This window comes from Protopterus annectens, chromosome 3.part1 (assembly GCF_019279795.1).
Source record: "Protopterus annectens isolate FY-2018-M chromosome 3.part1, PAN1.0, whole genome shotgun sequence".
Classification (NCBI taxonomy): domain Eukaryota; kingdom Metazoa; phylum Chordata; order Ceratodontiformes; family Protopteridae; genus Protopterus; species Protopterus annectens.
In genome coordinates, this window is record NC_056732.1 from 406,159,829 (window position 1) to 406,182,999 (window position 23,171).

The 23,171-nt window shown below is 45.0% G+C and overlaps 1 protein-coding gene across 1 annotated transcript in view; it reads right to left on the reverse strand.

The window, feature by feature from the left end:
* The window catches only part of TOP2B (DNA topoisomerase II beta), a gene marked incomplete in the record, with an annotated part of 2,991,925 nt that overhangs the window by 1,868,572 nt on the left and 1,100,182 nt on the right, over positions 1–23,171 (reverse strand). The window contains 1 exon segment of the mRNA XM_044066877.1: positions 250–360. Within this exon segment, the coding sequence (XP_043922812.1) occupies positions 250–360 (111 nt within the window).

Here is a 23,171-nt window from a genome sequence, read left to right on the forward strand (position 1 = left end):
ATGGAAATAAAATCCCACAATTATTTGATTAAGTATTAAAGCTGTGTACACAACACAGCAAATCCACTGATCTCTCACCTGTTAAAAGTTGTCCAAACCTAAAATACCATACAAGAACAGCAGAATCATTTCTACCTTCACTCATGTACCAAATGTCACCACTCTTGATTATGACTACCCTTTCTAATTTTCCAGAACATATTGCAGCCTACAGCTGCTTCTTATTTGCAAATTAAAACAAAATCTCACCTTCACAATTGGGGTAATAAATTCCTCCAGAAAATTGTGCTTCAAGAGAGACGGCCAATTGTGATGAATAAAGTTGATCAAAAGTCCTTTGATATGAGAGCCATCTTGATCCTAATTGCAACGTGAAAAGAAAATATTGCTAAAACACTATGTACAAAGCTCATGAGACAGATTTGAAAAACATGTACAAGAGAAAGTACCTCACCATTGTATAGAATAGCTAATGCACATTACAAAAACCTCCATGGCAAATTAAAAGTCTGTACATGGAAAGATGAAATGTGCAACCAATAACCAGCCAACATGACTGTACAACATAATGAAGGACTACCACCTTGAAAAAGTTCCACATCATAGTACAGTTCTAAATACAATGCTCTATACTGTGACTAAATAAAACTTGATACTGAAGCTGGCATACACAAAAATATCTTACACACTTCATCCTAATCCAATCATGTACACCCAACATATTGCAATCTAACTGTACAAATTGTACTGAAATGTTTCTGAAATAAATTAATCCTAGTATCATCTACAAGGCATCATACGTGCAGTAACCAAGTGCTTTAAAGCCCGCTGAAGAAGCTGAATGTACAATACAAGGTTGTTGCTCAGCATCAAACACTTAACCCATCTTTCTACCCTTATCAACTCTTTGAAAGCAGAGAAGTGAAGGCAGTGACAGACTATTTTCCTGGACTCAAAAACTTTTGCAGATAGTAACTGCAGCGATGAAATTCAAAAGGCAAACCTGAAGAAAATTTTAAAGAGCAAAGACATCACACTCACCGAATGTTTATATAGTCAAAGCTAGGTTCTTTTCACTAATAATGCATGGCTCTGAGAGCTGTGCACCAGAAAATTGATTCTTTTGAAGTAAAATGCGACACCATCTCTATTCAGTCTAGCCAATGTCTTCAGTAAAGATATTTACATTGAGTTCCTGCCACTGAATTCACATCGTTAATCCCAAATATTCTGAAATTTCTTCAGATCTACCCTCATGCTGCATTTTCCCTTCTAGGTTCACCTGATACATCCTCGCTACTGCAAACCAAGTTTCAGTCCTCACCCGTAAACATTCCCTGCTGCCAGCTTATTATTTCTACCAGACTTCCAAGCTCCATAACAGTAGCTTTAGGTGGAATACAGACACCATCCACTGGAATGAATTTCCTACCACAAATCTACTAAAGTGTCACTTTTTCCTATTCTCTCCTCATCTAGCAATCAGTATCATTACTTGCTTTTCTTGCTTTGTCCCTGGTATTCAACTGAATGTGTACTCCTGGAACTCACTTTTGTCAAATTCACATTTTCATTTCAATCAAATGAATCTCTCAGAAAATCCGATTTTAACACTATGCATCTTAAAACAAATCAATACTCTCTGCTTTTTGTCCATTCATGTAAGGCCATTTACATGCCATGTTAATACTGACAAAGCAGGTATTCTGTTAAAAAAGCAGTTACTCCCGCATATTACACACTGGTTCTTTTCAATGTATGTTTATCTCGCAGCTTACATCCAAACACCAATGACTAGCAGACTGATCTTTTGTGTAAGCTGCTTCTTTTCAACACTATTTGAACCCAGTGTCACACTTCTCAAAAGCTTTTCACTTTAATAAAAACATTCAAACAGAAAGCTAAGTGAATTCCAAAAAAATAAATAAATACTCCCACTTTGACTCACACTAAACACATAACTGTATACCTTTTCCAAAAATGAAGTTCAGCACTGAAAACAGCAGCAGTGGTTCCAAAATGACTGCTGCACCCACAAGTAACTAAACAGCTCTTAGCTTTAAAAAAATGTACATAGACTACCCCAAGCTGCACACCATTACATTTAATGCATTAAAGCACTTAGACTGCTAGAGAGGCAACAATCTATACAACTATTCACCTCCCATAGCTTCAAACTTTCAATACAAATGTAGTAAAGTGCTTTCAGGATACACCTGTCAGACATATTCCTTGTAGTACAAGCTCATTATTTAAAAAGAATACTTGTGTAAAATCTTACCATAACCATAGATGTCCTTCTCTTCCATGTTGCAGTATTCTAGGTGAGGGATTTCCTGCCCTCAGGCGACTCGTACGTCGGCTTCTATACAAAAGCTTCAGCTTAGCTGCTGTAGTATGAGTGGGTTGTCACACATAGGGCCATAAACAAAGGGGTCTTAAATGTGACATATGCACATACAATGCTCAGAACTTGAAGGCCAGCAGGCAGAGAATAAAGACCAGCATGAGGTGTGCCAGTTGGAGACCTACTGAAATATAGGTAGTACAGGGATGTGTAAGACTAGAGGGGGCTGGTGGGCGGGAAGGAATACTGCAACATGGAAGAGAAGGACATCTATGGTTATGGTAACATTTTACACAACTATTCTATGTCCTTCTATTCCAATGTTGCAGTATTCTAGGTGTGGGAGCGTACCACAGGTTAAGAGGAGGAGAGGGTGGTGGTAGATGCAGAGGGTTCTACAAGACCCTGCAGGATTGCTCTGGCGAAGCCTCTTCTAGCTCTGGAAACTTGATTCAATTTGTAATGTTTGGTGAAGGTGTGGATAGTGGCCCAGTTGGCTGCTTCCAAAATAGATGCTGTGTCTATGCCTTTCATGAAAGCCCTTGAGGTGGCCACAGCTCTAGTGGAATGGGGCTTGATTCCCACTGTGGGGTTCCTTTCCGTGGTGAGAGTAGCAGAAACAAATAGCTTTCCTGATCCAGTGTGCAATGGTTTGCTTGGAGACTGCCTTGCCCAGGGCCCTGGGTGGAAGAAGACAAAGAGCTGGTTAGTTTTTCTGAAGACCTTGGTCTTGTCCATGTAGAATCCAAGTTGTCTGTGCACACCCAGGGAGTGCAGTAACCTCTCCCCTTCATTAGTGGGTGAGGGGGAAAAAAGTGGGCAGATGAATGGACTGGTTAAGAGAGATCACTGACCACTTTAAACAAAAAGGAGAGGTTGGTTCGCAAGGACACCCTGTCTGCGGAAGACAGTGTAGGGGGGAAAAGCCATTAGAGTCTGCAGTTCTGACACTCTTTTGGCTGAAATGATAGCTACCAGAAAGACCGTCTTCCATGTACACATCTGTAAGGAGGAAGGGCTGGCAGGTTCAAAGGGATGCTGGGTTAATTTCTCTAAGATGTAGTTAAGGTCCCAAGGTGGAGGGAAAGGTTTCCTAGGTGGTCTCATGTGCAAGACTCCCTTAGGAAGAGCTTTATGTCGAGCCTGGCCAGCAAGAGAGGTTCCAGGGGCAGGCTGCCTGACACGGCCGAGAGATTAACTTTTACAGAAGAATAAGAAAGGTAATTTTTTTATCAATTAACAAGTAGTTTAGAACCAGGGGAACCTCGGTGGAGCTAGGGTCCCTTCCCTTTTGCAGACACCATTTCGCAAATATTTCCCATTTAGCCAAGTAAGATTTTCTGGTGGTAGAATTCCTGGCCTCCCTTAGGACTGACGGTACATCCTCTGAGTAGTGTTATCTGAAAGGAATCAAAACTATCACCCACAGAGTCAGAGACAACATCTGCACATGTGTGTAGGAGAATTCCTTTGTCTTGTGACAGTAGGTCCACCTTGTAGGGTAATTTGAACGGATTGCCCTTGGATAGTTTGTGAAGTAGGAGGAACCAGTGCTGCCTTGGCCAGTAGGGAGTCACTAATAAGATTTTTGTTTTGTTCTCCTCGATTTTCAGGAGGACTTTTCTGAATCAGTGGGAATGGAGGGAAGGCATCAAGGAACTTCCCCACCCAAGAGATGCTGAGAGTGTCCACACTCCATGCTAGAGGGGAGTGGGTTTTGGAGCAGAAGCTCCACAATTGCCTGTTCTGGGAGGGGGGGGGGGCAAACAGGTCTATTTGTGGAGCACCCCATCGATGGACTATGTCTAAGACAATTCGTGCTGAAGCAAAGAGGTCCTGCTCAAGAGGTCTGCTTGGTGGTTGTCCTTTGAGGGGATGTAGACTGCCTGCAGGACTAAGTTGAGCCGGGAGGCCAAGTCCCATATCAGCAGGGAGAGACTGCACAGCTGATAGGCTTTTACTCCTCCCTGCTTGAGGTACCACGTCTTCACTGTTTCCGTACTACTGCCTGGGATTTCCAGCCTAGGAAACCCTTGACAGACTAGAAAAGAAAAGAAAAGATGTGTAAAATCTTATCATAACCACAGCTGTCCCTCTCTTCCATGTTGCAGTATTCCACATATGGGTTTACCTTTCTTCTTTCGCGTGCGTCAGGACAGTATAGCAAAGTTTTTCAGTCTTTCCTAGTGCGTCAGATGTCTGACGTGGCCGACAGGAACGTGGGCCATAAAAATAATGTCTGGACGCACCAGCCCTCAGAACAGAAGCCGCAGTCGGAGGCAGTCCTAAAAGGGCAAAGCTTATCCAGTGCCACTCGGAAGAGCAAGTGCAACCTGACAGGAGGGGAAGGACGGTGGAAAGGAATACTCCAACATGGAAGAGAAGGACATCTATGGTTATGGTAAGATTTTACCACAACTTTTCTATGAGCTTCTATTCCTATGTTGCGGTATTCCACATATGGATGAGTGCCAAAGCTCACTGAGAATGGGGGGGGGGGGGGGTCTGGTATAGCTCTCCAGGAATCCATGGAGGACAGCCCTAGCAAATCCTGCTCTGGCCCTAGAGATTTTGTCCAGCCTGTAGGGTTTGGTGAAAGTGTGTACAAAGGACCAGGTAGCAGCTTCAAGAACAGTGTTAGTGTCAAGTTCTTTAAAAAGGCTCCTGAAGAGGCAATAGCTCTTGTGGAGTGGGCTTTAATAGATCCCTGCAATGACTTACAGTGGTACCGGTAGCAAAAGGTAATGGCCTTGGAGATCCAGGCTGAAATGGTCTGTTTGGCCACCGCTTTTCCCCAGAGCCCTTTGGTGGAAAGAGACAAACAGTTGGCTAGATTTTCCTAATAGACTTGGTTTTATGGAGGTAAAACTTCAGCTGTCTGTGAATATCTAGGGTATGGAGAACTCTCTCACTATCCCCCCTGTGAGTTAGGAAATAAGGTAGGTAGATGGATGGACTGGTTCAAGGATATGTCGGTCACCACCTTGGGGATTAAGCAGTGGTTAGTCCTGAGGGAAACCCTGTCCAGATGGAAGATAAGAAACGGTGGGTCAGTCATCAGAGCTTGCAGCTTTGAAACTTCCTGGATAAGGTAAGGGACACCAGTAAGACAGTTTTCCAGGTGCAGAACTTTAAGGAGGCTTTAGCCGCTGACTCAAAGGGAGCCAGGGTGAGCACTTCCAGTACATAGTTGAGATCCCATGAAGGAGGGGTAGTTTCCTGGGGGGGGGGGGGTTTAAGATGAAGGACTCCTTTGAGGAACATCTTTGACAGCAATCTGGATGCTAAGGGTGGATCCAGGGGGAGACGGGCAGAGATAGTGGACAGGTGTGCTTTTATATAAGAGTAGGCCAGTCCTGTCTGCAGTAGTTCACACAGGTATGACTGGATTAGAGGGATGTCGCTTTCCACCGGGTCCAGCTGTCTTTTGTAACACCATAAGAAAAATCTTTTCCACTTGGATGGGTAAGATTTTCTACTATCGGGTTTCCTGGCCTCCTGCAGGACATTGAGGACATCCTCGTTGTACATGTGTCTAAAGGGGATAAGAACCCTAACAGCCACAGGGTGAGGTTCAAAGACTGCCACTGCGGATGTATCGGAGATCCCTTGTTCTGTGTGAGTAGGTCCACTTGTGGTGATTGCCCTTGGACAGAAGAAGTAAGAGGGGGAACCAGTGCTGTCTTGGCCAATAGGGGATTATCATCAAGATTTTTGGGTTGTCCTGCTGAATTTTCAGCAGCACTTTTTGAATCCATGGGAAGGGGGGGATGCATGCAGAAATTTCCCCTTCCATAAAATTGAGAAGGCACCTGTTGCCAGGGCCTTGGGGTCTGGTGTCCTGGTGCAATAGCCAGGAAGATGCATGTTGATGGAGGAGCCGAACAGGTCTATTTGAGGTATACCCCACTGGTGGACAACGTCCAGGAAGAAGTCTCTATGAAGCATCCATTCGTGGTTGTTTGTGAAGGTCCTGCTGTGAGAGTCTGCCTGGACGTTGTGAAGGGAATGGCTGTAAACTGCCTGTAGGGTCACCCCCTGGGAGGCGGCTAGCTCCCATAATCGCATGGCTAGTCTGCAGAGTATGTAGGACTTGGTGCCCCCCTGTTTATTGAGATAACACAGCACAGTGGTGTTGTCCATGAAAATCTTGAGTGGGCCTTGGTGTAGATAAGGAGAAAAGGCTTCCAGAGCAAAGAGGCTCACCCTCATTTCCCTGACATTGATGTGCTCTAGTCTGTGTGGGTGTTGCCACAAACCTTGCACCTGTCTTTTGCCTACACTTGCTCCCCAGCCCAGGACTGATGCATCTGTATGCATGATCTGGGTTGGTTTGCGAGGTTGGAGAGGAAAGCCTGGATTCATGGTCACTTGTGATCACCACCAGCGAAGTTCTTGTTTCAGGCAAGGTATAAGGTGGACCTTGAATTCCAGGGGATGGGAGTGCTGGATCCAGACTGACCGAAGATACCATTGTAGCTTTCTCATGAGCACTCTTGCCAAGGGAATCATGGGTAAAGTGGCTGCCATGTAACACAGGAGTCTTAGGTATTGTCTTGCAGTCAGATCAGATACCTGAAGGTTGCCGAGTAGGTGGTCTGCCAGGGATGCCACTTTGTCTACTGACAGGAAGGCCTGCATGAGGTCTGTTCGAATCCTGCACCCTAGGAAAATAATGTCTTGTGTGGGCTCCAGATGGGACTTCAGGAAGTTTATCTGAAACCCTAGAGACTTGTAAAAGGGCCAGAAGAAACTCAGTGTGAAGGAGGCTCTTTGGATTGTCCGCTTGGATCAAAATATCGTCAAGGTAAGGGAATATTTGGATTCCTTTTGTTCTGCAATAGGCAGTGACTGGAGACAGACATTCTGTGAATACTCTTGGGGCAGTAGAAAGCCCAAATGGCAAGGCAGTGAACTGAAAGTGGGAAGAGTCAGCCAAAAATCTCAGGTATTTCCTGAAGGTGGGCTTTATTTGGACATGTAGGTAAGCATCCTTTATATCTAAGGTCACCATGAACCCGTGGGGCAAAAGCAGGGGGATGTGTGTGGGAGAGAGCATGCTGAAGGTAGGGACTGTGAGGAACGAATTTAGCAGGGAGAGGTCCAGGATGGGTCTCCACGGTCCTTCTTTTCTGGGTAAGAGAAAAATCCTGGAGTAGAATCCTTTGCCTCTTGCTTCCGACGGCACTGTTTCTATGATGCCTTGGGACAGTAAAGTTTGTAGTACAGGTTTTAGGAGGTGGAGCTGATAGCTGGGAGGTTGAGGGGGTACCCTTTCTTACCAGAGGGGTTTGTGCACTCTGGATGATGGACAGAACCCATTTGTCTATGGTAATGTGGGATCAGGCAGAGTGACAGAGATCAGACAGATTGGGGGGGGGGGGGGGTTCAGGAAGGTTGGCAGTAGTCAAACACAACCTGCCTTATCCTGAAAGGGGGTCCACTGGCTGGGGAAGTTCTAGCCGGGGCAGTTTGCCTTCAATGAGGTCTTCTAAGTCTAGAGGGAGGCATTGGCTGTGCATGTTTCCAGATGAACTGAGTCTTGGCCAGGTAGTTCCTATGAACTTGGGTATGGGAGAGCAGGTGTTTAAGGTCTGCATTTCTTTCCCTTTATGCTGTAAAGATTTGAAGAGATCTGCCACCTTTGAACCGAATAACGCAGAGGGATCTAAGAGGGCATCGATGAGTTTCACCCTGAAGTCATCAGGCAGAGGCTGAAGATGAAGTCGGGCAAACCTTCTAAGGGCAGGGGCTGATGCAGCCAACCTAGTGGAAGCCTCTGCTGCATCATAGCTACACCTAATGGAATGTCTATTCAGTTGGGAGGTGAGAGCTAGGAGAGAAGCGAGAGAGGCTTTGGCTGGACTGTCTGAAATGTCAGCCAATTTTTTAATGGCCTTCTCTAGTAGGGCTAGCGAGTATTTGGCAAAACGGGTCTGGCAGTTAGTGGCCTGAAAGGACAAAGTGTCAAACATGTTAATATTCTTGCCTAGGCGTTCCATAGTCTTACTGTCCTTATCAGCAGGAAGTAAGTAGTGCTAGGGAGAAGTTTAGTAGCCCTATCAGTAGCAATGGAAACAGTAGCTGGGTTAGCCGGGGGGGGGGGGGGCACTTAAGGAATTTTTCAGTTTCAGGTGCTTTATACTGCCTGTCTGATCTGCGAGGAGCAGGGGACTGAGAATAAGGATTGAGGGACGCAGATGAGAAGGCATCCAAGAAGGCTGGCAGAATGGGTGGAAGTGCAGAAGGACTGGGGGAATCCATATGTACACGGTCATTAAACCTCTCTTGTACTTCAGTCATGACAAAGGATTCCCAATGAAAGTGGTCCCTCATTTTCCAAATGTTTCTGAGAAGGTTAAGTCTTCCAACTGGTGAGTCAGGGTCAATGGACTCTTCCGCTGGGGAGCCATACCCCACGGGAGACTAAATTTGGGTGGTGTAAAAGAGGGAGTCTTGTGAGGAATCATAGAAAGTACAGTTGTGTACACTTACCATAAATGTAGATGTTAGAGTGTATTCACTGTTGCAAGTCATTACATTTGGGTTATCTGCCTGCAGGAAGCCCTCAGCCGACCTGAATATCAAAGTCTTGAGTCCTGCATCGGATGCGGTCTCTTTTTCCATGACATCAGGTAGTCAGGGGTATAAAGCATGCAGCAGACGCCATTACATCAGTTTTTCTTGCCCCAGATGTCAGCTGTCACCATAATGGGAAGCAATTATATACAAGGTTACACCTCCAACAAAAGCAAATACACCAGAAAGCTTAAATACACTAAACAAGAAGAAAGGTATAGCCAAGAGAAAACAGGGGGCTGCAGGGAGGGTAACAAGGACTGCAACAGTGAATACACACGAACATCTACATTTATGGTAAGTGTACAACACTGTAGTATGTTCTTCGTGTTTCACTGTGGCAGTCATTACATTTGGGTAGATTCCCAAAGCTAAGGAAGGGAGGAGGCAGTGAGAGAGCAATAGGAACAGCTATTAAGCCCTGCAAGACTGCAGTGGCAAAACCAGCTCTGGATTTAAAAAAAATAGGTAAGCGGTAATGCTTGGTGAAGATATGTACAGAGCTCCAGGTACCAGCTTCTAGGATGTCCCTGGTAGGGACACCTCTGAGAAAGGCTGTTGAAGTAGATGCAACCCTGGTGGAATGTGATCTTATCCCCTGTGGTGTAGGTTTTCCATGGTGCTTATAGCAGAAATTAATGCAATGGCCTATCCATTTAGAAATGGTTTGCTTTGAAATGGCCTTCCACTCTGCCCCTGCAGCAAAGGCAACTAGCAGCTGTTCAGTATTTCTAAGAGGCTTAGTCCTGTCCAAACAAAATCTAAGTTGTTTGTGCACGTCTAGAGAGAGCAGTATTCGTTCTCCTTTGTTCTATGGATTAGAAAGGAAGTTTGGTAAATGAATGGAATGATTAACAGCCACACTGGATACCACCTTGGGCATAAAGGAAGGATTGGTCCTGAGGGACAACCTGTCTGGCATGTAAGATGACAAAGGGCTCCACTGCCATGAGGGCCTGTAAGTCAGACACTGTTCTTGCTGAAGTGATAGGTAAAAAGAATGCGGTTTTCCAAGAAAGGAATTTCAACTCTGCAGTTGCAGCTGGCTCAAAAGGAGGAAGAGTGAGCTTTTCCAATACAAAGTTAAGGTCCCAGGCTGGAGTAGAGGCTCTCCTGGGAGGTCTTACATTTTTGGCCCCCTTGAGGAATTGCTTCAGCAGGGGGCGAGAAAAGATGGGTGGGCTCAGAATTATAATGTGCTGAAATGGCTGAGGCATTAATTTTAATAGATGAGAAGGAAAGGCCCTTGTGGAGCATCTCTGTTAAGTACTGAAGAATATGGGCACTGTTGCGCCCATCCCCAGAGACTGGCTCCAGGAACAGTATCTTTTCCACTTTTCAGCATAAGATTTTCTAGTACTAGGCCTCCTTGCCTCCAGGATGACATCTAGCACCTGCTTACCGAGGGATGGTACTGGACAGATCAGGTAATTAGCCAGGCTGCAACCTTCAGGGTTTGAAGCTGAGGGGGGTGCAGAATCTGGCCATCCTGCTGGGACAACAGGGAAGGGGTCTGAAGCAGGTGCCATGGTTCCAGCAGTGACATACTGGGCAGATGGGGGTACCAGTGCAGGTGGGGCCAGTCTGGTGAAATGAGTACTGTCTTTGGTTGGTCCTGCTTGATCTTTAGCAGAAAGGGAAAGGAATAAACTGAGAGGCTTTCCCAGGTGAAGGACAGGGCATCCACTTTCCAAGCTTGTCTGTGGGGAGTCCTTGTGCAGAATTGGTCCAATTAGTAGTTCTGAGGGGAAGCAAGTCTGTCTCTGGGTTCCCCCTTTTGCTTCTCAAAATGTTGAAAATCTTTGGTTCCAGTTTCCATTTGTGTGGGTTCATGAGATTTCTGCTTAGGTCATCTGCCAGTGAATTTAGCTAGCCTGGCAGGAATTCAGTTTGTAGGTCTACTTGGTAGCTCAAGGCTGTGCTCCACAGAGCCACAGCTAATCTGCAGAGAGGGTACGGGTGGGTTCCCCCCTGCTTATGTACCACACAACAGTGGTGTTTGTCTTGTCTTTTCCAATAACTGTCCTGGAAGAATGTGGTCCTTGAAGGCTGTCAGAGAATTCTGTACAGCTAACATTTCTTTTTAACTGATATGCAGGTGCACTTGACTCGGGTTCCATTTGCCCTGAATGCACTGCCCTGCCAAGTGAGCCCACCATGCAAAGTCTGATGCGTCTGTTGTTAGGGTTTGGGTGGCAGGGGGTAGAGTGAACGTCAGTCCCTTGTTGTGGTAGCAGGCGTCTGCCCACCAAAGGAAAGTACAGTTGTGTACACTTACCATAAATGTAGATGTTCAAAGTGTATTCACTGATGCAGTCATCACATTTGAAGTTATCTGCTTGCACAGTCAGCCTGATTAACAAAGTCTTGGGTCCTGCGAGGGTTACTGTCCATTCTTCCGTGACATCAGGTCGTCAGGGGTATAAAACATGCTGCCGATGCCATTACATCAATTTTTCTTGCCCCAGATGTCAGGTACCCCCTAATGGGAAGCAATTAAATCTATAAATATACAAGGTTATACATCCAACAAAAAAGCAAATACACCAAAAAGCTTTTGAGCACAGCAAAGGAGGGTAGAGGTATAGCCAAAAGAAGTAACAGGGCTGGAGGGAGGGTAACCAGGACTGCAACAGTGAATACACTCTAACATCTACATTTATGGTAAGTGTACACAACTGTACTATGTTCTTCGTGTTTCACTGTTGCAGTCATCACATTTGGGTAGATTCCCAAAGCTAAGGATGGGAGGAGGAATTTAGATAGCATTCGGACCAGCTATAAGGCCCTGCAAGACTGCAGTGGCAAAGCCAGCTCTGGATTTAGAGAAAATTAGCAGATGGTAATGCTTGGTGAAAGTATGTACAGAACTCCAGGTAGCAGCTTCTAGGATGTCATTGGTAGGGACGCCTATGAGAAAGGCTGTAGAGGTAGATGCAGCCCTGGTTGAGTAGGGTCTGATCCCCTGTGGGATAGGTTTTCCATGGTGCTTGTAGCAGAAATGAATGCAATGGCCTTTCCATTTGGAAATGGTTTGCTTTGAAACAGCCTTCTCCTCTGCCCCTGCAGCAAATGTCACCAGCAGTTGTTCAGATTTCCTTTGAGGTTTAGTCCTGTCCAAGTAGAATCTAAGTTGTCTGTACACATCTAAGGAGTGCAGTATCCGTTCCCCTTTGCTCTGTGGATTAGGAAAGAAGGCAAATGAATGGACTGATTAAGGGCCACACTGGATACCACACCTTGGGCATGAAGGAGGGATTGGTCCCGAGGGACACCCTGTCTGCATGAAAGATGATGAAAAGCTCCACTGCCAAAAAGGCCTGTAATTCAGATACCCTTCGTGCTGAAGGGATTGCTAAAAGGAAAGCTGTTTTCCAAAAAAGGAATTTTAAGTCTGCAGTAGCAGCTGGCTCGAAAGGAGGAAGAGTGAGTTTCTCCAATACAAAGTTAAGGTTCCAGGCTGGAGTTGGAGCTCTCCTGGGTGGCCTTAAATTTTTGGCCCCTCTGAGGAACTGCTGGAGCAGTAGATGAGAGAAGACGGGAGGTTCTGTGTTATAGTGAGCTGAAATGGCGGAGGCATGAATTTTAATGGAGGAGAATGACGGGCCCTTGTGAAGAATCTCAGTTAATTATTGTAAAATCTGAGGTAAATTGGACACTGCTGTGCTCGTCCCTTGAGACTGGTTCCAGGCACAGAATCTTTTCCATTTTTCAGCAAAAGATTTTCTAGTGCTAGGCCTACTTGCCTCTAAAATATCCATCACTGGTTTACTGAGGGATGGTAAAGGAGTGATTTGGTAATTAGCCAGGCTGCTAGGTTCAGTGTTTGAAGCTGAGGGTGCAGAATCTGGTTCTCCTGCTGAGACAATAGTGTAGGAGTCTGAGGCAGGTGCCATGGGGACGACAGTGACGCATTGCGCAAGAGTGGGTACCAGTGTTGGGGTGGCCAGTCTGGTGCAATCAAAATCGTCCTTGGTTTCTCTTGTTTGATCTTTAGTAGTACTTTGGAGAGCAGAGGGGGGAAGGAATAAACTGATAGGTTTTTCCAGCTGAAGGGCAGAGCCATCCACTTTCCAAGCTTGTTTGTGGGGAGTCCTTCTGCAAAATTTGTCCAACTGATAGTTCTTGGGGGAGGCAAACAGGTCTATATCTGGGCTCCCCCCCATTTACTTGTCAACAAGATGAAAATCCTTGGTTCCAGTTTCCACTCGTGTGGGTTCATGAGATTAGTTCATCTGCAGGTGTATTTAGTTTCTCGGGCAGGAATTGAGCTTGTAGATGCACTTGGTAGCTCAGGGCTGTGTTCCACAATGCCATGGCTAGTCTGCAGAGGGGGTAAGAATGTGTACCCCCCCCCTGCTTGTTTATGTACCACATAACAGTAGTGTTGTCCGTCTTTACCATTAACTGTCCTGGAAGAATGTGGTCCTTGAAGGATGTCAGGCATTCTGTACAGCTAACATTTCTTTTTGACTGATAAGCAGATGCATTTGACTTGGGTTCCATTTGCCCTGAATGCACTTTCCTGCCAGATGAGCCCCCCATGTATAGTCTGATGTGTCTGTTGTTAGGGTTTGGGTGGCAGGGGGTAGTGTGAATGGTACTCCCTTCTTTTGGTGGCAGGCCTCTGCCCACCAAAGGAACTCAGAGTAGACAAGGTATAACAGCAATCATTGCTTCTAGATCCTGAGAATGTTGACACCATAGCCTTTTTAGATACCATTGTAGTTTCCTCATATGCAGTCTTGCATATGGAATTAAAAGAATGCAGGAGGCCATGAACCCAAAGGCTTGAAGTACTTGCCTTGCATACAGCAGGGTTTTGGTGGCCACTTGTTTGAAGTAGGTTGTCAAATGAATTTGTTTCTCTGGCGTAAGGAAAGCCATCTGGGAAGTTGTGTTCAAGCTTGCTCCCAGGAATATAATTTGTTGACAGGGTAACAGGTGTGATTTCTTTTCTTTTATGTTGTACCCCAGACAAGTTAGCACCCTTTGTACAAAGGCCAGATGATTCAAAAGTATGTCCTGCCTATCTGCCTGAATTAGACAATCGTCCAGGTATGGATATATTTGAATATTTCTTTGCCTGCAAAATGCAATGACTGGAGCTAGGCACGTTTTTGAATACCCTGGGTGCAGTAGATAAGCCAAAGGGCAGTGCAGAGAAAATACAGTTGTGTACACTTACTATAAATGTAGATGTTCGAGTGTATTCACTGTTGCAGTCATTACATTTGAGTCATCTGTTTGCAGTAGCCCCCAGTCGGCCTGAATAACAAAGTCTTGGGTCCTGCGTCGGTTGTTGTCCCTTCTTCCATGATGTCAGATCGTCACGGGATATGCAGCCAACGCCATTACATCAGTTTTTCTCGTCCCAGATGTCAGGTGCCCCCCCCCCTAATGGGAAGCAATTAAATCGATAAATACAAGGATATACCTCCAACAGAAAAGCAAATACACCAAAAAGCTTTTAGAGCATAGTAAGCTAGAGTAGAGGTATAGCCAAAGGAAGAAAAGGGGGCTGGAGGGAGGAAGAAAAGGGGGCTGGAGGGAGGGTAACCAGGACTGCAACAGTGAATAAACTCGAACATCTACATTTATGGTAAGCGTACACAACTGTACTATGTTCTTCGTGTGTCACTGTTGCAGTCATTACATTTGGGTAGATTCCCAAAGCTAACGTTGGGAGGAGGAATTTAAATAGAATTATGACCAGCTATAAGGGTCTGCAATACTGCAGTGGCAAAACCAGCCCTGGATTTAGAGAAAATTGGCAAATTGTAATGCTTGGTGAAAGTATATACAGAACTCCAGGTAGCAGCTTCTAAGATGTCCCTAGTAGGAATGCCCCTGAGAAAGCCTGTAGAGGTAGATGCAGCCCTGGCTGAATGGGGTTTGATGCCTTGAGGGATATGTTTTCCATGGTGCTTATAGCAGAAATGAATGCAGTGGCCTATTTTGAAATGGTTTGTTTTGAAATAGTTTAAACATCTGTTCCTGCAGCAAATGCCACCAGTAGTAGTTCAAATTTCCTTTGCGGTTTAGTTCTGTCCAAGTAGAATCTAAGCTGCCTGTGCACATCTAAGGAGTGCAGTATCCGTTCCCCTTTGTTCTGTGGGTTAGGGAAAAAAATGTAGGCAAATGAATGGACTGATTAAGAGCCAAACTGGATACCACCTTGTGCCTGAAGGAGAGATAAGTTCTGAGGGACACCCTGTCCGCTTGAATGATGAAAGGTTCCACTGCCAGAAGGGCCTGTAATTCAGATACCCTTCTTGCAAAAGTGATTGCCAAAAGGAAAGCTGTTTTCCGGGAAAGAAATTTTAAATCTGCAGTAGCAGCTGGCTCGAAAGGAGGAAGAGTGAGTTTCTCCAAGACAAAGTTAAGATCCCAGGCTGAAGTTGGAGCTCTCCTGGGTGGCCTTAGATTTTTGGTCCCTCTGAGGAACTGCTAGAGCAGTGGGAGAGAGAAGAGGGGAGGCTCTGTGCTATATATTGAGCTGAAATGGCTGAAGCATGAATTTTGATGGAGGAAAAAGACAAGCCCTTATGAAGCATCTCAGTTAAGTACTGTAGAATCAGAGGTAAATTGGGCACTGCTGCATTCATTCCTAGAGATCTGTTCCAAGCACAGAATCGTTTCCAATTTGCAGCATAAGATTTTTGCGTACTAGGCCTCCTTGCCTCTAAAATTAAATCCATCACTGGTTTACTGAGAGATGGTAAAGGTGAGATTAGGTAATTAGCCAGGCTGCTAGGTTCAGGGTTTGCAGTTGAGGGTGCAAAATCATGTTCTCCTTCTGGGACAACAGGAAAGGAGTATGAGGCAGGTGCCATGGAGCCAAGCGTGACATACTGAGCAAGAGTGGGTACCAGTGATGGCGAGGCCAATCTGGTGCAATTAAAATCATCCTTGGCTTGTCCTGTTTGTTCTTTAGTAGTACACTGGAGAGCAGAGGCAGAGGAGGAAAGGCATAAACTGATAGGTTTTTCCAGCTGAAGGATAGTGCATACTTTCCAAGCTTGCTTGTGGGGAATCCTTGTGCAAAATTTGTCCAGTTGGTAGTTCTGGGGGGAGGCAAACAGGTCTATATCTGGACTCCCCCATTTGCTTGTCAACATGTTGAAAATCCTTGGTTCCAGTTTCCACTCGTATGGGTCCATGAGGTTTCTGCTTAGTCCGTCTGCCAGTGTATTTAATTTTCCTGGCAGGAACTGAGCTTGTAGATTCACTTGGTAGCTCATGGCTGTGTTCCACAATGCCATAGCTAGTCTGCAGTGGGGGGTAAGAATGTGTACCTCCCTGCTTGTTTATGTACCACGTGACAATGGTGTTGTCCGTTTTTAGCATTAGTTGTCCTGGAAGAATGTGGTCCTTGAAGGCTGTCAGAGCATTCTGTACAGATAACATTTCCTTTTGATTTATGTGTAGGTGCATTTGATTTGGATTTCATTTGCCCAAAATGCACTTCCCTGCCAGGTGAGCCTCCCATGCATAGTCTGATGCATCTGTTAAGATTTGTTTGGCAGGGGGTAATGTGAATGGTAGTCCCCTGTTTTGGTGGCAGGCCTCTGCCCACCAAAGGAACTCTAGGCGTAGGCAAAGGAATCCTTGCTTCCAGATTCTGTGAATGTTGACACCATTGGCTTTTGAGATACCATTGTAGTTTCCTCATATGCAGCCTTGCATAAGGAATTAGAAAAATGCATGAGGCCATTAACCCCAAGGCTTGCAGTATTTGCCTTGCAGATTGCTGGGTTTTTGTGGCCACTTGTTTGAAGTAAGTTGTCAAATGTATCCGTTTCTCTGGCGTGAGGAAAGCCATCTGGGAAGTTGTATTCAAGCTTGCTCCTAGGAATATAAATTTGTTGACAGGGTACCAAGTGGGATTTCTTTTTGTTTATGGTGGACCCCAGACAAGTCAGTACCCTTTGAACAAAGGACAGATGATTGAAGAGAATGTCCTTGCTTTCTGTCTGAATTAGACAATCGTCCAGGTATGGGTACATCTGAATATTTCTTTGCCTGCAAAATGCAATGACTGGAGCCAGACACTTTGTGAATACCCTGGGTGCAGTAGATAAGCCAAAGGGCAGTGTAGAGAACTGACAGTGCATGTAGCCTGCTTTGAAGCGTAGGTATCTTTTGCAAGACTCCCTGATAGGGATGTGCAGGTCTACTTCTTTTAAGTCCAGTGTTGCCAACCATGCATCCTTGCCTAGCCTAGGAAGCAGCTGGTGAAGAGTCAGCATTTTGAATTTTGGAATCACGAGAAAGGTGTTTAGAATAGAAAGGTCCAGGATAGGATGCCATGTATTCCCTTTTCTGGGTACCAGGAATGATCATGAATAGAAACCTTGTCTCTCTTCCTAATCTGGCACCAACTGAATAGCCCCCATGTTTGAGAGAGAGAATACCTGATTTTGGGCCTCTACCCACTGACTTGGGGGTATATCTGGCCACCTGCTTGGTGTTGGTAACATGTGGAAATGAAATCTGTATCCTTGGGACGCTATATTTAAAACTAATTTGTCCTGGGTAACGACTTCCCAGTTTTTGGCCTGCAGACCAATCTTTCTGCCTAAAGGAGCATTCAGTTGGTAAGTGCTTGGAAGTCTTAAAATCAAGTCATTGAGAGGTTTTCCATAGGGGGAGTCTTGTTGCTCCCAGGTTTGGGTGCGGAAACCCCCCACTGCCTAGTCTTGTGAGTCCCTTGAGACTGAAACCTGGGATTTCTGCTGTCTGGGTTTGGCTTAAAAAGACTTGGAGGGGGCTGGAAAGGACCAATTTTTAGAGGGCCAGTGCATACTAAATCTAGGAGGCTGAACTTGTAAGAAATCCTAAAAGTCTGCATCGATTTAGCTTTATCTTCCATCTTTTTAAGAACTTCCTCAGCCTTGTTGCCAAACAGGCGGTCCTGTTTTAAGGGAGCATCCAATAATTTAGCTTTAACATGATCAGGCAAAGACTGCTCCTTAAGCCAAGCATGCCTCCTGAGCACAGACCCAGAAACAGTAGCCCTGCAAGAGGCCTCTATAATGAATCAAATCCACAATGCAAAGTATGTTTTCCAACCTGTTCAGGAGAATGCATCAAATTCTGTAATTCCTTATTTTCAGCGCAGTCAGGCATTAACATAATTTTCTGTTTAAGCAATTCAATAACATGTTGTTGATACTTTAACATATGAAACTGGAAGTTTAAAGCCCTAATGGCCAAGGTTGCAGAAGTGTAAACTTTCTTAGCACATCTATCCAGCGTCCTGGACTCTATCTGTGGAGTAGGATTTTTAACAGTAGAAGCCTTAATGCCTTTGGGTCCATGAAAAATAGTCTCAGGAACAGCAATAGGATTTTTAAAAAGGAACTTGTGAGAATCAGGAACCCTGTGATATCTGTCAGGTTTTCTGGGAGCAGGAGGCAAGGAATCGGGGCCAAACTAGATTCTGAGAAAGCATCATCAGCAATGTCTAGTACAGGAGGAATAGCTAAAGGCCTATGCTGAGGCAGGAGTAAGAAATCCCCAAGCCTCTTTTTTGAATCAGAAAAATCCTGGCTTTAGTAGTGGAAATGCTCCCGTAGAGTATTAAGGTTTCACACCAAAAGAAAAATCCTCTGGAGGGGAAGCAAGGGAATAGAGTCCTCTGCATCAGAATCCTCATAAGTAGATAAGGGCAAATCCAGATCATCAGAAGAATCAGAAAAATCAGAATCCTGCTCACAAGATTCATAAATAACTTCAGTCAGAGGTCTCTCAGAAGGGGTGAGGGTGGCTTCTCCTGATTAGAGTTTTAAGATCTTCAGCGATTCTTATCATTTGTTTTTTAGGCATAGAGGCCTGAGCATGCGGCCTGGGTGTTGGTTTCTTAGTCATAGTTCAAGATTTTGGCCTAAATGAAGAAGGAGGCGTCAGTTTAATATGCAGGTCCGTAGGCCTGAATACACCCTCAGAAGCCAGTGCCTGCACAGCGGCTCCAGAACCATCCGTAGGTTCCACAGTTGAAGCATCTCGCGGCATACCAGACTCAGAATGGGTCTCAGTAGCGGGTATCAGGGGATGAAAAAGTGACTCACTGAGTACCGGGGAACTGGCGAATGGCTTAGGAGAAGCGTCATTGGCAGGTTTGGACCTCGGTGGCCTGTCTCTGTCTTTATCTTTGCGTTTTTTCAGAATCCCGGTAGGCGGAAGGCTAACCAACGACATTTCTGGATAATTGAACAGAGAACCGAAATATTTAGAAGCTAAAATATATCCACGGTGGATAGCGCGCTGTTTAAACAAAGCACAAAATTGACAGCAAGGCACGTTGTGGTCAGGGCTTAGGCAAGGAATACAGTACGAATGAAGATCTTTGTGAGGTATTTGCTTTCCACAAGTAATGCAATTATTAACTTTTACTGACATCGGTAAGGAGCAAGGAAAAGTTTCACCAACGGGGTACTTCGCTTTAGTTGAAGACTTCGGTTCTGAAACTCGAAAACAAAAATTTCAGGAGTCGGCCGACCGGCACTTGCGAACTGCTTCTGCTTCGGGCACAGCACAGCAAGAAAGACTGATTTAATGGCGTCAGGTGCATGTTTAATTCCCCTGACGACCTGACATCATGGAAAAAAGGACAGCAACCGACACAGGACCCAAGACTTTGTTAATCAGGCCGACTGAGGGCTCCTGCAAAGCAGATAACCCAAATGTAATGACTGCAAGAGTGAAACAAGAAGAACATCTGATAGTGCGTGTATAGCCTGCTTTGAAGCAGAGTTATCTTCTACTAGATTCCCTGATTGGGATGTGCAGATAGGCCTCCTTTAAATCTAGTGTTGCCAACCAGGTGTCTTTGCCTGGCATAGAGAGCATATGGTGAAGAGTCAGCATCTTGAATTTTGGAATCATCAAGAAGGTGTTTAGAGTAGACAGGTCCAGGATAGTACGCCATGAATTGTCTTTTCTGGGTACGAGGAAAAGTCTGGAGTAAAAACCTTGTCTCTTTTCCTCTTCTGGTACCACGTGAATAGCCCCCAAGCTCAAGAAAGGGTACTTGCTTTTGGGCTTCTGCCCACTGATTTGGGGGTAGATCTGGCCACCCGCTTGGTATTGGTAACATGTGGAAGTGAAATCTGTATCTCTGGGACACTGTTTAAAACCTATTTGTCCTGGGTAAAGAGTTCCCAGTTCTTTGTATGAACAGCAATCTTTCCCCCGAAGGGGCAGTCAGTTGACAAGTGCTTGGAAGTTTTAAAAAGAAGTCATTGAGATCATAGGGGGGGAAGTTTTATTACTCCCAGATTTGGAAGTGGAGACCCCCCCCCTCCCCTCACTGCTTAGTCCTGTGCGTACCCTGGGACTGAAGCCTGGGAGCTCTGCAGGATCTGGGTTTGGACTGACAAGGTCTGGAAGAGGCAGGAAATAAGCAATTTTTCGAAGGCCAATGCCTACTAAACCTGTGAGGTTGTACTTGTAAAAAATCTTTAACAGTTTGCATAAATTTAGCCTTTTCCTCCATCTTTTTAAGAACTTCTGCCTTGTTGCCAAACAGGCAGTCCTGGTTTAAGGTAGCATCCAGTAATTTTGCTTTAACATGATCTGGCAAGGATTGCTCCTTAAGCCAAGCATGCCTTCTAAGTACAGACCCAGTTACAGCAGCCCTGCAAGAAGCCTCTATTGAATCAAAACCACATTTCAAAGTACGTTTTCCAACTTGTTCAGCTGAATGCAGTAAATCCTTATTTTCAGCACAATCAGGAATCAATATCATTTTCTGTTTAAGCAATCCAATAATATGCTGCTGACACTAACATATGAAACTGGCAGTTTAAGGCCCTAATGGCCAAAGTTGCAGAAATGTATACCTTCTTACCCCATCTATCCAGCGCCCTGGAGTCTCTTTCAGAGGGGGTAAGATTTTTGGCAGTAGTAGCTTTAATGCCCTTGAGTCCCTGTGAAATGGTCTCAGGATCCACAGTAGGATTTTTAAAAAGTAACTTGTGAGAGACAGGGACCATGTAATATCCATCAGGTTTTCTGGTACCAGGAGGTAAAAAGTCAGGGGCCAAGCTGGATTCTGAAAAGGCATCACCAACAATGTCTAGTACAGGAACTATGGCTAAAGGCCTGTGCTGGGGCAGGAGTAAGAAATCCATAAGCCTCTTTTTAGAATCACAGAAAACCTGACTTTCCCAACGAAAATGCTCCCTGACAGTATACAAGGTCTCACCAAAAGAGAAATCCTCCGGGTGGGGCACAGGGAATACAATCCTCAGCATCAGAATCCTCATAGGCAGATAAGGGTACATCCAGGTCATCAGAGGAAACAGAAAATTCAGAATCCTGGTCAGAAGTATCATAAGCAAACTCAGTCCTAAGGTCTCTTAGAGGGGGAAGGCTGGCTTCCCCTGAATAAAGTAATAAGGTCTTCAGCCATTCTTATCATTTGTTTTTTAGGCATAGAGGCCTGACCATGCGGTCTGGGCATCAGATTTCTAGGCATGGTTCAAGTTTTTGGCCTTGAAGAAGGTGGCGTCGGTTTAATACGCAAGTCAGTAGGCCTGAATACACCCTCGAGAAGCCGGTGTCTGCACAGCAGCTCCAGACCCATCCAAGGTAGAGACATCTGCAGGTTCCACAGTTGAAGCATCTTGCGGCATACCGGAAGCTGAATGGTTCTCAGTAGAGGCCTGCGAATCTGAAGTAGTGGGTATCGGGGGCTGCGAAAGCGCCTCACTGAGTACCAGCAAACTGGTGACTGGCTTAGGAGAAGCATCTGTGACAAACTTCCAAACCAGTTCACTAGTAAGCAAAAGCAATCAGAACCTTGACTCCTAGAACGTAGTAAAAATTCTCCTTTATTCAAAATAATCCTGGACCACAAACAATAAAAAACGATAAAAGTGCATTCTCACAACAGTACTAAGCGCTTTCACCCTTCCATGTTAGGGCATCATCAGAGTACAAATTCAATTAACCAACAACGTCCCTTAAATACAGATTCCTTGATTACTTAATACTATCAATCAGCACACAATAATGAAGGGTGTATTCCTCATTAGTAGTGAATCTAGCATACATATAGAAACTAATTACCTAGTGAAGTCAATAGCCTAGTGTTTTGTGTTCATGAATTACTTAGTCACAATGTAAGTTTCCTATTACCATCAAAAAATTAGGAGAAGCATCGTCAGCAGCTTTGGACCTAGGCGGTCTGTCTCTGTCTTTATCTTTGCGTTTTTTTCGGGATGTCGGTAGTTGGATGGCTTACTGAAGACACATCAGGATAACTGTACCAAGCACCGAAATATTTAGAAGCGTAAATATACAGACGATGGATAGTTCGTGGTTTAAATAAGGCACAAAACCGACAGCAAGGTACGTCATGGTCAGGGCCTAGGCGAGGAATACAATACGAATGAAAATCTTTATGAGGTATTTGCTTTCCACAAGTAATGCAATTATTTACTTTTACTGACATTGGTTTAGAACAAGAAAAAGTTTCCCCAACGGGGTACTTGGCTTTTAGTTGAAGACTTCGGTTCTGAAACTCGAAAACGAAAATTTCAGGAGTCGGCCGACCGGCACTTGTGAACTGCTTCAGGCACCGCACGGCAAGAAAGACTGATGTAATGGCGTCGGCTGCATGTTTTATACCCCTGAAGACCTGATGTCATGGAAGAAAGGACAGCAAACGATGCAGGACCCAAGACTTTGTTAATCGGGCCGAATGAGGGCTACTGCAAGCAGATAATCCCAAATGTGATGACTGCAACAGTGAAACACAAAGAACATCTCTGTCTTTCTACAAGGAACAATAGGAATCATTGATTCCAGGTCCTGAGAATGTTGACATCATAGGCATTTTAGATACCATTGTAATTTCCTCATATGCAGTATTGCATATGGAATTAGTAGAATGCAAGAAGCCATGAACCCCAGGGCTTGCAGTATTTTCCTTGCAGATAGCTGGGTCTTTGTGGCCAGTAGTTTGAAGTAGGATGTCAAATAAACTTGTTTATTTGGGGTGAGGTAAGCCATCTGGGAAGTTGTGTTCAAGCTTGCTCCCAGGAATACAATTTGTTGGCAGGGTACTAGATGAGATTTATTTTCGTTTATGGTGTAGCCCAGTGAAGTTAGCAGTTTCTTTACAAATGTCTGATGACTTAGTAGCATGTCCTGGCTTTCTGCCTGAATTAGACAGTCGTCCAGGTATGGGTATATTTGAATATTTCTTTGCCTGTAGAATCTAATGACTGGAGCT